Consider the following 15,978-nt stretch of genomic DNA (forward strand, 5'->3'; position numbering starts at 1 on the left):
GTGAAAGCTGAGGAGATGGGAGGAGAAAAGGCCCCGGAGAGCTCGCCGGAGCTTTTCCTGCCTCATCTGCTACAAAGCTGCGAGAGAGGTGGCAGTTTGTGCATCCTGCGAGCTGAAACAGAAGAAACTTTGTGTTAACTCACACGGTATCAGCAGGAAAGGCGCTGAGAGGAGAAACACGGATTACAGTCTGCCATCTGAAGCCGTGCGTAAAAACAAATCATTACTGGACTATGAGCGAACTTTCGGAACCATCTCGTTTTATAAGAAGTTTTTTTTTTGAATGTCACATTTAGACTTACAGAACCGGAAGTTTTGATGACACTTTTCATGCGTTTTTTTGCGGGCTGCACGCTGAAAATACGCATCAATCTGTCTGCTAGAAGTCGATGAGGATTTTGGAGACTGCAGACATGAGACCGTTTGTCATCTGCGCGCTTCTGCTGTTAAAAGTAAGTAACAGTTCATCACTTCTTTGCTAACACACACTATTTCCACCATTTAAAAACCTTTGCAGTGTGCTGATTTCTTATTTCTCACCCTCGTCATCATAATAGCATCCTCTGTAAGCTTCAACCACAGAGCTGAGTCTTAAACCATTGTTCCCAGAGGAAATCTGTGTTGCACCGCAGAGCCATGTTTCATTAAGGCTGTGTCTCACGGCCCCTGTTGGGTGAATGTGTTTGTTGTCATTCTGTAGTTGCCAAATGCCAGTGGAAAGAGTGAGAGGAGACATTAGATTAAATCTCATCCTGTCTTTCTGTTTTAGTCTCAAACAAAAGTGAAGTCATGCTGCTTATTTTTGCCATAATGCTGCTTGTCTTGGACTGTGGCCTACCTACTGTACACCTACACTGATGCAGACTTTGACAAAACATTCTGCAAATATGTGCTGAGTGAATGAACTTGTAGCATCAGACCAGACAAAGGAGCACACCATTAACTAAGATTATGCACCCACACAGTGATAAATGATGTATTTTATGAACAAATTATAGTTTCAGTGGCTTTTGATAGCATGTTATTAAGCTGGCATCAGTATGTAAAAAAAAAAAAAAAAAAAAAAAAAAAAAAAAAGGCCCCTGCCTCCAGAATTGCAGACAATAATTTGACAGTCCTCTAGCTCAAAAAGCCCATGGGGCTTGTAGTCATGTCTGGACACGCTCCTCTGAGTCAAAGCACTTTTGTTAGATCAAAGTATTTAGATAAAACTTCAGCTCTTAAAAAGATGTGTATCTCTTTGCTATTAGTGAGGGTGTGATAACACAAAGGGCTCTTTTTGAAACCCAAGATGCCGTTTCTCAAACAAACAGTAACTTTAATGTTCTTTAGGCTACTGAAAAGAGTTTGTGCTGGAAAATGATTCTCTGAATACTCACTAGATGAATTAGTGCAAACGCCTGCTGTCCTTTACAGTATATAAGCACACAACTGCTACTGTTAACTCTGTTGCCTGTACATGTTTCCTTATCAGTTGCTTATTTCTGGTGAAAATGTGGCCTAGCTCTCAGTTTAGCTGGGGTCTGGATATCCGGAGCAAAGCAATTATCACAATTTTCTCCCAGTTTGTGGTGTGTGTGTGTGTGTGTGTGTGTGTGTGTGTGTGTGTGTGTAAGTGGGGGTCTAGTTGAGTTTGTTACCTCAGTCATTTGAATTTCCATAGAGTAGTTAAGCAGATTTCAGGGGGGGGCAGACTTCTGGATCATTTAGAAATTTGAACCACCTCTTAACTCTTTGGTGTGAGCTGAAGATCAGCAGATTTAAGGTTCACAGCTCACTGTGTGCTATCTTGTTTGATTTAAGATCATAGTATTGGGTGAAACTTGTGTCCTTTAATTTGTCCCTTATGCTCCCTGTACACTAATGACAGTAATCAGTACGGATGGGATGAGCAGCTTTGACAACTTTCCCTCAGCTCAGGCCGTCCCTGCTGAAAGACCTCCGTCTGCTGTCGTCACAGGCTCATGGGGTCGTTGTCTTCACAGGGAGTGAGCATCCTTTTGTGTGTTTATTTTTCACGCAGATTAGATTAACTGTGGAAACTCCAGCCCATGTGCCTTCTAAAGTGGACGCACTTCAAAAGGGCACCGACAAAGTTTTAGGCACAGAGAAGGCTGAAATGAAAAGTGTGTGTGTGTGTGTGTATGTGTGTGCGTGTGTGTGAGAGAGATCCCTGATGACTGAGTGACTCCGGCAGCCGTGGCGTTGAGAGCCCCACTGAAAGCAGTTTTCTCCTCGGTGGTCCGTCTGTTCTCACTGGGGAATCCCTTCAGATTGCAGCTTCTTACCTAAATGGAAAAAGCAACTGCAGCCCCCCTTTCCTTCAGACTTTTTGCCCTCAAGGCAATAGATAAGACTGGATATTCTTTGGTGCATGCAAATTAATCTTTGCTAAAAATATGGATATGGTACCAAAGTAGGATACTATTGATTTATGTACCACTCAAGTACTTTGATTTGACCCCAAGTGAAAAAGCATAAAAAAAAGGACGCATAAATGCTTTGTTTTATGAGGTGGATTTATTTGTAATTTTGTCCAATCCATGTGTTGGATTTGTTTTAACATAGTAGGGCACAAGTATGAAACAGGGGTTTGGGGGGTCTTATAAACTTTGAGTGTCAAATACCTGATTTCCTGCATCATTGTGAATTTTTATGCACCAATGGGGATCCCCAAAGGCCCCACAGTATGATTCGATTTACATGATAAGTTATGATACAGTGTTATTGAGGTTTTAAAAGTATTGCGATACCCTGACATATATTATATATAACATATAGTGATATATATAACCTTTTTTCCATCTTAAAATTATGTTGAAGAAGGAAAACTTTGTCAACATCTGTTTTATCTAGATTAGACAGATTTAAAAAAAATCCGTCTGTTCATCTTATTTCAATCATTTTTATCACAGAAAAATCTATTCAGTTGTCCAGAACAGCAATTGAATTTTATTATTTTAGTAGGCCACAAAATTCTGTTCAATGCAGCTTTATTGCCATGTTGCTATATATTTACATGCAGAGCAGAATGAAGGAGTTTCATTTCTTAGAGATCTCAGATGCAAAATATAAAAGTAAATAATTACAATAAACATTAAACATAAAGATAAGTATAAAGATAATTGGATTGAATTGATTGGCGTGCAAAAGTATTGCGATACTACTCTGTATTGACCCCCCCCCCCCATTACATCTGTGCCTTTCTGCATCCATTTATGGCATAAATGTATTTAATTAATTTCGTGTTTTTACTGGGGGGCAAATGCACGTGTTCTAAATTTTAAGGTAGGCGCGTCCCCTGCGTCATGCATCTAATTTTGATATCAAACAGCAACTGACTTATTACAGTATTATGTATGATAAATATGAATGGCACACTCAAATATTTTGTTAGAGCAGTAAACATCAAGTGATATCCATATAGATAGTACTATATCATACTGTTTATACAGTAGATAATGAGTTAGTCAAACTTCTACTGAGCAGATCACCGTTTCCCACTCATCTCTGGTGGGGCACGGACTAAATATTTCATCGTACGCTGGGCACCAGTGGGTGAAGTGCCAAGTCTTTGGCAGTTCCTGCCCTCCAGGCAGGCTCACAGAGGTCCACCAGCCCTGACTCACATCGCATGACAGAAATCAGAGGTAAAAATAAAACAGAGCCTCTGTCACCGAATATTTATCAAAGCGTAGATTGAGGGCTAAGAGGTTAGCTAGTGTTAGCAGAGGAGCTCCATCTGTCACAAAGAGAGGACCAACCAGAGTTACCAGGAAGCCACCGTGCTAAAAGTTATTACGGTCCAAGCTCGGTCACAGTCTGCCAACTCCAAACATCCTGCTGGTTCCTGCCTGCTGGATCCTACCACCCCGACTGCCTAATACCTCTGATCTGAGCTCTGCGGCTGCTGCTCAGATATCATCAGGCTCCTCTGTAAGCGCCGCAGTTAAACTGCCTGTTGATTCTGGAACGGGGTGAGCCCAGTTTCAAAGCTGTTCCTCCTGTAGTATCAGCGAGGAACATTTGGGTGTTTTGCGACTGGAGGCATGGAGCAGTGTGTGTGTGTGTGTGTGTGTCTGGTAGGCTTTTTGTTGGAGGCTCTGCAGGTCTGCACACGTCGCCTGTGTTTGTTGGCAGACTTCAGAGACAAAGAGAAACATCAGTGAGTTGTTTAGCTGTTACTTTTCCCCTTTGCAGGAGGTTAGTTGTTAGACATCTGTTTGCTCTTGTCAGCCCTCAGGCGGAGCGGGCCAATCTCCCTTAAATGTGTGCATGTTTAAGATGCCGTCGCTCAGAGCCTGGAGAAGGGGAGTTAGTGAAATACTGACCTCCATAGACACACCTGCGACTTCAAAGGCCCCCCTCTCACCCAAACAGACACTTGCATGCTGGGCAGCCTTGGCTAACTGACACCCTTGCCTGGGGCCGAAACCGTCTCCTTTATAGCCCTCACCCTCTCCTTTCTGATGTTAAGAAATACACACACATACTGTATTCACACACACAGCTCCGCATTGTCATTCGCACTGATTTGGAATAAGTGGGAGGGCGGAAGCTCTTTTTACTTCTTCCTTCCTCCTTTCTGAGTGTTTTCCTTCACCCTTCCCTTCATGTCTTTTTCTTTCCACTGGTCTAAAGCCATCTGATTAAAGCCAGCCACTCCTGTCAGGCACCAGCCGTGCTGCTCAGGCCGTTAGGAATGTCTGATCTATCCCTCATGTCATAACTCAAGCTGGGCTCTCCATTACCCACTTGCAGATAAGGACTCAGAGCACTTTAACGGTGAAAACTGAGGCAGATAGAAAGATAACAAAAGGCCATTTTCAGTTCACCCAGTTCCCCGCTTCTTCGATTGCAAAGGGGCAGGATGTGTGTGTGATTTTCTTCCCACATGTGGTGTAAGGCAGAGAACTCCTTGGACAAAGAAAAAAAAGAACTCCTTTTTCATTTTTTTGCCTCATAACCACATAAGAAATGAACCCGGTGACTGTTGTGTTAAAATAAGGACGGTTGATTCTTCAACTAGGGATGAGAATTCCTTCAAATTTGGCACAAATGTTCACTCGGACTCAACAATGAGAGGATTAGAATTTGGTTGTAAAGGTCAAGGTCACTGTGACCTTGCATCCATCTCATCTTTGTGAATGCAATATCTGAAGATGGCATTAAAGCATGTCTTCAAATTTGGCACAAAAGTCCACTTTGATTTAAGAATGAACTGATACTACTAGTTGAAGGTCAAAGGTCAAAACATGGTTTTAGTCATACACTAAGAACCTTGGGTTTCCACCTCGAAACTGTGCCGATTGTTTAGATCTTCTGTGCTGCCAGGGGGAAGATGTGGCCAAATCATCCAAAAAATGGATGCAAACTGTGAGTGCAGAGGCATGCAACCGCATGGTGGTATATCTAGTTTCTAACTGTCATGCATTGTCCTGTAGGTTACTCTTGGGGATGCCTGTGCCAGCAGCCAGTTCACTGAATCGGGGCAGTGTTGCAGTTTGTGTCCCGCTGGCTTTGGAGTGGAGGTAGAGTGCGGGAAAGAGGATACCAAGTGCACACCATGCCCACAGGGTAAGCAATTATAATCTAATGTTACTGCACCAATGTGGAATATGTTTTACCTGCCTTATCATTATCTGTCATCTCTTCGAGAGGCCGGAAGATTTAAATGGCACCGCATCTCTTCATTGCCACTGATATTTGTGAGAGTTTATCCAGACTGGCACTGATTTTCTTATCTGTTTCCCAGGAACGTTTTCGTCATTTGAAAGCCTCGGCCCCTGCCGTCCCTGTGGCAGGTGCCCACGTAGCGTTCCTACGGTGGCCTCTTGCTCTGCCACTCAAGACACACAATGTGAGTGTGACAATGGCTTCTTCTTTTTGAGCAGTCATAACCTCTGTGCGCCTTGCTCCAAATGCACTCGTGGCGAGGGTGTTACACGGGAGTGTGGCCCACAGGGAGACACGCAGTGCCAGGTCTGTGGCCCGGGAACATTTTCTGAGGAGCATCCTAGCACCAAACCCTGCCAGACCTGCACCCAGTGTTCTGACAGCGAGGTGGAGATCCGGCACTGCATGCCCAACTCTGACACACTCTGCATGGGTGAGTTTTAAGGAAAAGTTAAACTGAGAAAATACATTGGATATTTAAATACAAGTTGGTGACATTCTGTGTTTATCTTATTGTAATGAAATACCATTAAAAGACACAAAATAACAATAAATTGATCCTACAAACTTAATAGTATTTTTTTTTTTCTGTGGCCAAAACCTGATATAGTTTATGTCTTTGTGCCATAGACTTCCATTGTTGTCCATAAACTGCGTAGATACTGTAGTTAAAAAAAATACTTCACAATGAAATGGATCAATTTATTGTTATTTTGTAACATATAATGGCATTTCATTACAATAAGATAAACACAGAAACTAGAAACTAAAAACAAAATTATATCAAAAACATCCATTCACAAACTCTCACACAACTCATGTGTCTCATTTATCCAGTCATATACTCAGTACTTCCCAAACACATGCATGAAGGAAAATGAACGTTTAAGCCAGACTCCACCGACAAAAACAGTGATTTTACCTCACTGAGCACGGGAGCTGCCGATCAACCGCTGCCCTGATCAGTAAGTTTGTGTCTGTTATTGTGTGGTTGGTGTTTGTTGTAAAAGTGTGAGTTCAGATTCAGCAAAGTCTAATCGTTATACAAACTAAACTGATCAGGGCAGTAAGAAGACCAGCAGCTCCTGTGTTCACCAAAGTAAAATGACTGTTTTGTCAGTGGAGTCTGGTTTTGAAGACAGCATAGATAAGTTTCACTTTCAGTCCAGTTTTTCAATATTGTTGTTTTGGCGAAATGCATGTTAGGGAGGAACAAGGACACAACTAGATAAATGAGACTTTAGATTACACTGTATGAGTTGTGTAAGAATTTCTTAGCAGATGTTTTGAAATAGTTTTGCTTTTGTGAAAAACGGACCCTAAGACTTCAGTACATCAAAAAATAATTAGTATATGATAGTATATTTTAGATTAATTATAAATAATTAAAAAATTTTATATAAATATAAATATATTGATTAATTATTGAATGATCTTATATATTATATATATAAATATAATTATTATTTTATGAAATATTATGTTTAATTTTAGATAATTATATTTTATATATATAATTATTATATTTATTAGTTTAATGTTAATTATTTTATTTTAAATATTTAATTAATGAATTATTATAATTTATAAGTTATAAATATATATTTACGAATTATCATTTAAATATTTATTACTCACCCCATGTTACATTTAATTTGTAATGAAAACTAGAAACTAAAAACAAAATTATATCAAAACATCCATTCACAAACTCTCACACAACTCATGTGTCTCATTTATCCAGTCATATACTCAGTACTTCCCAAACACATGCATGAAGGAAAATGAACGTTTAAGCCAGACTCCACCGACAAAAACAGTGATTTTACCTCACTGAGCACGGGAGCTGCCGATCAACCGCTGCCCTGATCAGTAAGTTTGTGTCTGTTATTGTGTGGTTGGTGTTGTAAAGTGTGAGTTCAGATTCAGCAAAGTCTAATCGTTATACAAACTAACTGATCAGGGCAGTAAGAAGACCAGCAGCTCCTGTGTTCACCAAAGTAAAATGACTGTTTTGTCAGTGGAGTCTGGTTTTGAAGACAGCATAGATAAGTTTCACTTTCAGTCCAGTTTTCAATATTGTTGTTTTGGCGAAAATGCATGTTAGGGAGGAACAAAGGACACAACTAGATAAATGAGACTTAGATTACACTGTATGAGTTGTGTAAGAATTTCTTAGCAGATGTTTTGAAATAGTTTTGCTTTTGTGAAAAACGGACCCCTAAGACTTCAGTACATCAAAAACTTTTTTTTGGATACTGTGAAATTAAACGTTTTCTTCAAGAATTCAGTGTAATACAGGGTAAATAACTGAGATACAGATGGTCATGTGCGGGATAAATTTGTTCTTTAATGTTGAATTAATCCCGTGCTCATGGTTCTGCTGCTGTAAATTCTTAGCAGTGCACCAAATATGCTGAAAATAGTCCTTAACATTCATTATATGCTTATATTTAAGACAAGTTACAAGTTATGTTATTTTACCTTTAAAAAAGTAGCAATATGTTTGTGACTAGTTTTTAGAAAATGTCCACACAAAGTGTAAGGAAATTGGAAAGTGTCATAAGATGGACAAACTGTCTTGGTTTTTTAAAGGGATTTGCCTGTTGCCGTAATGCCGCCCTTTATCTGTCAAAAATTTAATCCAGGGGAAGGCGACTATAGCACGAGATAAAGAGATAACAGCTATAGCCGTGTGTGTGTGTGTAGGGGAGGGGGGTCTATGAGAATACGAAGACATGTGGTCAACACCTGCATCCACACCTCATGTGAACACGCTGTAACACTCTGAGCTGGGAAACATGAGCAGTGAAAAAAGAGCCCACTTAAGTGCTCTAATCCAATTGGTATGAGCCTGACAGGTCTTTAGGTTAACTGCCCCCAAAAACCTGAAGGCCAAGGGAGGCTGCTGACCCTGACAGCTACTCCGCTCGCTCCCATATGGCTACACTCGCTCTCTAGGAGTAAGGTCATCTGTACACACTCTAGGTCCATATGTTACCACCTTTGACCCCTGAGAGGTCAGCACAGTACCGTGTAGTGTTTGATCCTAAAATAGGCAGACCGCAGGAGGGAGACTGTGGCTGGAAACAGGGGCAATGAAAGGTTTCAAAACCCCAGGAGACCGGGATGACTGAGGCTATCATTACATCAGGCGTACAGGCTTCTGTGGAATTATCTCAGGCCCTAATTTATGCAGCCCAAATGTGTTTCTGATGTGCATATGTGTGGATGCAGCGATACTGCGGCTGACACGTCTCTCCCTCTTTTAAATCTCAATAGATAAGAAGCTGCACATCCTGTCTCGTCCTGCTCAGGGTGGGTCTGATGCTCCCCGCTGGCCAGTTGTTGATGAGGGGATAGAGGAAGGGCAGACCAGTCCTGCTCCTGGAACAAACAAGTTTACCCCGCAGGACGAGGGAGGCAGCAACAATATTCTGGCTTATGTGTCTGTTTTGGCTGCCGTGGTGCTGGGTTTGCTTCTTTATGTGGCTTATAAATGGTGAGTTTTCACTGAGGATGGGTCCTAGTCCCTAAATGGATGTAATAAACGGTGATAAGATTGATTAGAAGAAGAAATGGCTCTCTGTGGGTAGCTTAACTGACATTGTTTTCTTCTGCTGCTCTCAGCTGGAGATCATGTAAACAGAAGAAGGCTCTTTCTAAGGCCCGAGCAGCTGAGTTGGGAGCATCTCCAGAGGGAGAGAAGCTTCAGAGCGACAGCGGTGTTTTTCTGGACTCTCACAGCCTACAAGACAACCAGCCAAGCAAAGGTGTGGTAGACACAGCCCTGGATTATAAAACTTCAAATAATGTTGGACTTTCTGATAGAAAAGGATTGCATAACAAAAACAAAAATTAATTTCCAGACAGAACACTATTTTCCAGAGGTGTGGACTCAAGTCACAAATGTCATGACTTTAGACTAAAAAAAAATCAAAAGACTTGCAACTTGACTTGGATTTTAACACCAATGACTCATGACTTAAGCACAAATAGATTCATTTCCTGAATCAACTAACAATTATGCTTCATTCTCAGCACGTCGTAACTCGATTCCCCAGATCCACTTTGAAGGTTGTCAAGTTGTAGGAGAGAACCATGAAAAACTAAAGTTTGTTACTGAATGCTGGTTGGAAAAAATACACCAAAGATAATTTTTTTTAGTGTACAGAAACTATTGTGATCAACAAAAAAATGAAGTATACAAAAAGTGCGGGTCAAATTAGAAAAGGAGATGTAAAAACCTCCAACAAATTTGTTTAAATAATAAATACACATTAAAAAGGCATTCATGGTTTTTTTTTTAAAGTAAATGTAGTATTTCCATTTTATTAAAATGGCAGTACATTTGACCAAAAGAGGAGGGAGAGGTTAGACTTGTAATTTTCTCTGTCAGTAAGTTGTAACCAAAAAATACCAATGCACAATGTTTTGCAAATGTTAAAAAGCTTTTTATCCCTTGAAACCTGGGCAAATAGGCTCGATTTCTTTCAAAAACATGGGTTGAAGGCAATGATCAACATAAGAAGAAATTACCCAAAAACAGAAAGAAGTTAGTAAAATTTTCAAGAAAATTACATGAAAATTAGGAAATCACACAAACAAACCCTAACCCTAACCCAAAAAACAATGATAAGTAAAATAAAAAGACCTGAAAAAAAGTGCCGATTTTCTGGATATTTTTCCTTTACATTTTTTTTATCTACTAATGCAGGTCATTTCTTGCCAAGTTGCTTTTTTTTTTTACCATGTTTTGGATAGAAAATCAAACCAAGGACTTGGTACTTGCCTCAGTATTGCAAAGACTTGTATTTACAAAACAATGACTTGGTCCCACCTCTCTAAATTTTCTTATTTTTTTCTTAAAAGTGGAGCATTTACCACTAGCAGTGTAAATGAGCAGTGGGGTTTTTTTGTGGCTCTTGTATTTTATGCAAAGACACAAAGACGTCTCTGCACGTGCTTTTCTCACACCAGCTTTAGGCTGTTTCAGAGACAGACAGTCAGGGGCAGTAATGCACCAAAAAACATGGCAATGTGCTAATAAAAAACAAAGAAAACTGTTAGCTGGTGAACATGGGTGTAAATAATGCATCAAAATACTTAAAAATGGCTTTGTGAAGTATTTATGAGGAAGTAAATGCATTCAACACATTGGTATGGCTTCAAGGAAACATCCAGTTTGTTCTGGAAGGAAACACTAAATGTAAAGAGAAGTTTGTTTTTTACAAGAAAATTCCAGAGGACATCTGTAAGTTCTCAAAGTTTCCCACAAAAATTATGACATGGGAGCTTTCTAGTTTCACAACAAGAAAATGCTGAATTTCTAAAAAGAAGTATCAGTTGAAAATAAATAGCCAAACACTGAGTAATTTTTTTTTTTGTTATTTCCACAGGCACAAAGAGGGACAGCAAGTTGGACAACCGTCTGTACGTCAACCTGCCCCCCCACAGGCAGGAGGAGGTGGAGCGCCTCCTGCAGGAGGGAGGGGGCCGGGGGTGGAGGCAGCTGGGCGCAGCACTGGGTTATGAGCCTGAACAGCTGGACCTGTTTGGGCGTGGCGAGGCCCCCGCTCACACGCTCCTCTCTAACTGGGCCCAGAAAGAAGGCTCCAGTCTGGGAGTGCTGTGTTCTGCACTGGCCCGCATTGAGAGGCCAGACGTGGTGGCGGCTCTTAACTCCCCCACGCAGGGTGTTTCTTTGGTCTGATGTCTCCTCGTTGGACACTAACAGACTCGAGTGAAGAACTTAAATTGAAATGACAAGGAAGGCACTCTGATATCAACACCTGTCACTGTTGGAGGTGGTCACTGATGATCCTGATTGCTTTGTTGGACACTTAAAATTCAGTTTTTATGAAGAGAACCAAAATTATTCTTGTATCACTTTCCTGAGGGAACAACATTTTCAGTTCTGGTTAAACCCCAATGCTTTGCTCAATGGACACACATTGGATTACAACTACTGTGTCCGCCACATACACAACAATAAGTACATTTACAATGTTGTTTACATGCTCACAAACCCTGGTTACTGTGGGTGTTTGGTTAGTGGCAGGAAACAGAATAATGTGTTTACACATGTTGCACAAGTGTGATCATTCTAAAAACCACTGTTTACATGTTATTTGGACTGTAATCAGACTTATCCCCTGCCAGCTCGACAAAATATCAGCCTTCAATTTGCTATTGTTAACAAATTCGGCTTACATCATCAGGTTTCTAGCCTAGCTAGCCTCATTTTATGAATCACAACTTCAGAAACCACTTTGGTATTGCAGCTGCTTTTTTCCCAGAAGGAGGTGGTTCCTTCCAACAACACTGCTTTCTAACATGATGTGACTTTCCCTGTTTGGGATCATTTCTGTGCACATGTGCACGCCTAAGAAGAGAAAAAACCCAAATAAGGGTTTACATGGCCAAGTGAACAACCTTCCTGATGATGCTTGCCGTTGCTAAGAAGACTTTTTCTAATGTGTACATGGGACCTACTCACTAGATTGTTTAGTTTGTCGCCTTATTCTGTTGTTTTTTCTTCTTTTCTGCTGCAGTCACTGCGTAGCCTTGGTATTTATTTACACTGAGGATATATTATGCACCAGAGATGTGTCAGATCTCATCAGAAGACACAAAAATGAAGCATTCTGTGAAACATAAAAATACCTTTCTTAGCTCTTCCTAATAATCATCTCTGATTGTAAATATCTTAAGTATTGAATTGATCATTGTCATTGATCAATTGTCATGACTCAAAGTGAGGACATTTTTGAATTGTGAAGACTGAAGAGAGACATGAATCTGTTCTCCAAACATTCAAAATACACAGCTCTGTTTTTGTCATCTTGACTTCTCATATTAGACACAGAAAAAAAATCTAGACAATGTTACACTGACATTAATGCCCAAGTTTCCATCTTGCTTTTGTATTTATTTCATCACCATTTCCAGTATAAAACTAAAATTTAATGAGAACCATGGATATCTGCAGTGTACTAGTTACACTATGTGATGCTCTCAGATGGTTTGATATATTTTTTAAGCCATGTATGGTTTTGTATATATGTCCTAATGGAATGCCTGAATGTGTTTTTGTAAGAGTTTTATTCATTTAATAAATAACTTTGATAAGTCAGCCCTCTTTTCCTGATGTGACCAATGGGAATTTGATGTTCTCACAGTTTCTGGCTCTGACAAACGTAATTTTGATGATTTGAAAACATGCCTTTCAAAGCCCAGCGGGATATGAGGTTCAGATGGTATTTAAAATAAATATAAAACAAAGCCTTTTAAAGTTGTGTATCCCTCTCCTAAATCAAAATAAAAAAATGTTATGCTTAAATATGTTGCTGTACTATGTTTTAATCGTTTGCTAAAAAATAAGCAATGAGTTAACATAGCTATCTCAATGGAAACTAAACTACACAGAATTTATGGATAAATGTGATATCAACAAGCAATTAATAGAGTTTTTCCTACTTACTATAACTGGGCCTGTGAACTTAAAAATCCTAACATAATCTACCGAAAGAAAGACCCATTCCCCTAAATTATAAACACTACTCCCTGCTTTCAGTCATGATTCAGATGTCTTAAACTGTTTGTGAAAAACTCAAACACAAATGCCTTCATTTATCACTGGCTGCACCGTGTGCTCATTTCTCAGCACCATTAACTTAAGTCACCACAGCTGGAGTCAAATCAGCACACAATCACCCAGCTGGAAACACTGAGACTCAAAGCTGTTCACACACCAGCCAGAGCCTGGATCGATAAACGTGCCATGGGTCAGTTTTCCTGCTTTGAAACAATGGAAGAGGACAGAGGAGAGGAGGTGGAGGTGGAAGGGCGACAAGACAAAGTTTCGGATGAGATTCTCTTGCTGATCATGTCCATGGGATTTCATTGAGGGAAGCTGGGCAAAGAGTGCATCCGAGTGTGAGCCACTTCACAGCAGCATCTGTAATCTGAACCTTCGGAGGTGAGAAAAGGTAATTTACACACAACTCTTTACTGTGACTTTGGAGTGATCTACTCTCTGCTGTTTAAGAGGCTTTAATGTTCAAAAAACACGTCATGTGTCTCATACTGTCCTCTGCTGCAGCACTTCTGTCTGAAACAGTTTGAGCTTATGACCCGCCTCCTGAGAAGCCAGGTCTGCTCTGATTGGTCAGCTGTACATGTACATTCTATTCGATTTGTTACATTGTGATATCGCCAAGTTACGGAAGTAAACTCGAGTTCAGAGTTCAGAGGAGTTATACGATGCAGTAACACCTCTTGGAGCGGCTGCTGCATCATGCCCAAAGGAGCCAGTTCCTACCCACAAGCCCAGAGCCATAGCATCATGTGACCTATACAAGCGAAAAAAAGTGTTTCCATTGCAGTTTTGCGAAAAATGGCTTCTTTGAATTGCCTGAAATACCACTTTGTGCAAGTGTAAAAACGTTTTCGCAATAAATGGAAGTTTTTTCAAAATGTACTTGTTTCCATTAGGTGTATTTCATATTCACAATTTCAGCTTGTGCTATTTGAGGGTTAATGAAAACCCGGCTTCTGAAACTCAAACAAGCTGTTTCAGGCGACTTAGGAGCAGTGTCTTCTGAGGGAGAGACAGCTCCCTTTGGCTTGGACATTGGCTTTATTACTCAGGAGACATTTTACAAGCACAAAAATGCTATACAAAACAATGAAGACAAGGGAAAAACCCAAAAAGCATAACAGGTCCCCTTTAAAGCACATTCATGCACTGCAGCAGTTTGCTCCGCTGTACTGTATGCTGTCTGTGCATCATATTACAGTTCTGATCCATTTGACAGTCATTTGTATTCTACTCTTTTGTTGAATGGATGGTTTACTGTGATCTCACAGTTACTTCCAGAGTTTCACAGATAGTCTGAAGTGTCTGTATTTCATGGCTTTGTGTCTGAAGGCAAGTTTGGTCTAGATGTAAGATTTCATGGTTTGAGTGGAGAGTTTGGTTTTGACATTGAAGTTCAAACACTGCGAAGATGAGTGTGCAGGGTTTTTTTTTTTATACGGAAATGGTGCATAACTTAAAGTGAAGTGTCATGGCAATCGAAATTAAATTACAGAGTAAAGCTGAAAAAGTGACTTTGACTAATGGAAAGTGAACTACCTAAAAATGGATAAATGTTATATTTTAAAGTAATGGATAAATGGTTAAAATATCTCTAGCAAAATTTAATGAACAGTTGAATCACTGAAAGCAATTGATGGCTAAATGCTTTGGGTAGCAGTTGAAATTAAATTAATACATGTAACATAGCTTATACACATGACTGAAATAAATGGCGGTGACAGTTAAGGGGTACTAAAGTTCAAGTTTGTTACTTAGTTTTATGATTAGATATGCTTGTGTCATACCTCTCTTAGACCCTGAATAATTAGTAATTTAGCATAAAATCAGGCATTACTTATGTAATTAGGAATTGTTATATGCCTTCATATTTAAAGCAACACCAACCCTTTTTTGATGATCTTGGATGTATGAAAATGACTTGACCACAACCACATTACTATAGACACGTCTGTCATTTACAGTAAAATATAAAACCCGCTTGATGATTTACACAGTGAGGAAGTTTGGAGATATTTGTAATTTACTACCGCTTATCAGGGGATTTAGTGTATAAGAACATTTCCTATCCAAAACCCTGAGGGAAATCAGTTAAGAGCTATTTAATAATCTGAGGGTGAAATGAAAATAACGGCTCTATCCAAAATATTCTGGAGGAAAGTTTCCTCTTTCTCTCTGAGGCACAATCTCGACTCCTGCTCCCCCTCTGCTGCGCTCTGAACTCAAATCTGTTAATGATCTCTTTGCATTCGGCTCTATGTGGGAGCAGGCATCTTGCATGGCCTAGGGCAGTGTTACATGCCGTCACACACTCCAGACGGGACTGCTTAACTGCGGTCTGGAGCACACAGGCATGGGGCTGCGGAATGTGCGTACGCTGGGAGGGGGGTTGGGACCGACAACAGAGAGGGAAGCACAGCAGCGCCTCTCTCCAGTCGTCACAGATCTCCATATTTAGAGCGCACTGAACGTCTCTAATGAAGGCAGTCGACCACTTTGATTCCCTTCACTGGGGCCGAACATGTGGCCCAAAACTGTGTACGCACCGTAGTGGCACTCATACCATGTGGACCCCTTATTCGAGAAGGGAGCCAATCTAAAAATGGGATTGGGTGTGCACTCTGCAGTTAATCATGTAAGAGGTCACTCAAATTTGCTTGGATCTGTTCAAAGCTATTTAACTGACACCCACAGCAGGGATA

The 15,978-nt window shown here is 40.3% G+C and overlaps 1 protein-coding gene across 1 annotated transcript; it reads left to right on the forward strand.

Annotated features, from left to right (window-relative positions):
- Positions 1–72: 72 nt before the first annotated feature.
- Positions 73–11,738, forward strand: nradd (neurotrophin receptor associated death domain). Its single transcript, XM_042490130.1, has 6 exons — positions 73–452; positions 5,445–5,577; positions 5,756–6,109; positions 8,959–9,178; positions 9,307–9,449; positions 11,076–11,738. Exons 1-6 carry the CDS (start codon positions 390–392, stop codon positions 11,387–11,389), a joined length of 1,227 nt encoding a protein of 408 aa, XP_042346064.1. The 5' UTR covers positions 73–389; the 3' UTR covers positions 11,390–11,738.
- The last annotated feature ends 4,240 nt before the right edge of the window (positions 11,739–15,978 follow it).

Source organism: Plectropomus leopardus, chromosome 7 (genome assembly GCF_008729295.1).
Source record: "Plectropomus leopardus isolate mb chromosome 7, YSFRI_Pleo_2.0, whole genome shotgun sequence".
Taxonomy (NCBI): domain Eukaryota; kingdom Metazoa; phylum Chordata; class Actinopteri; order Perciformes; family Serranidae; genus Plectropomus; species Plectropomus leopardus.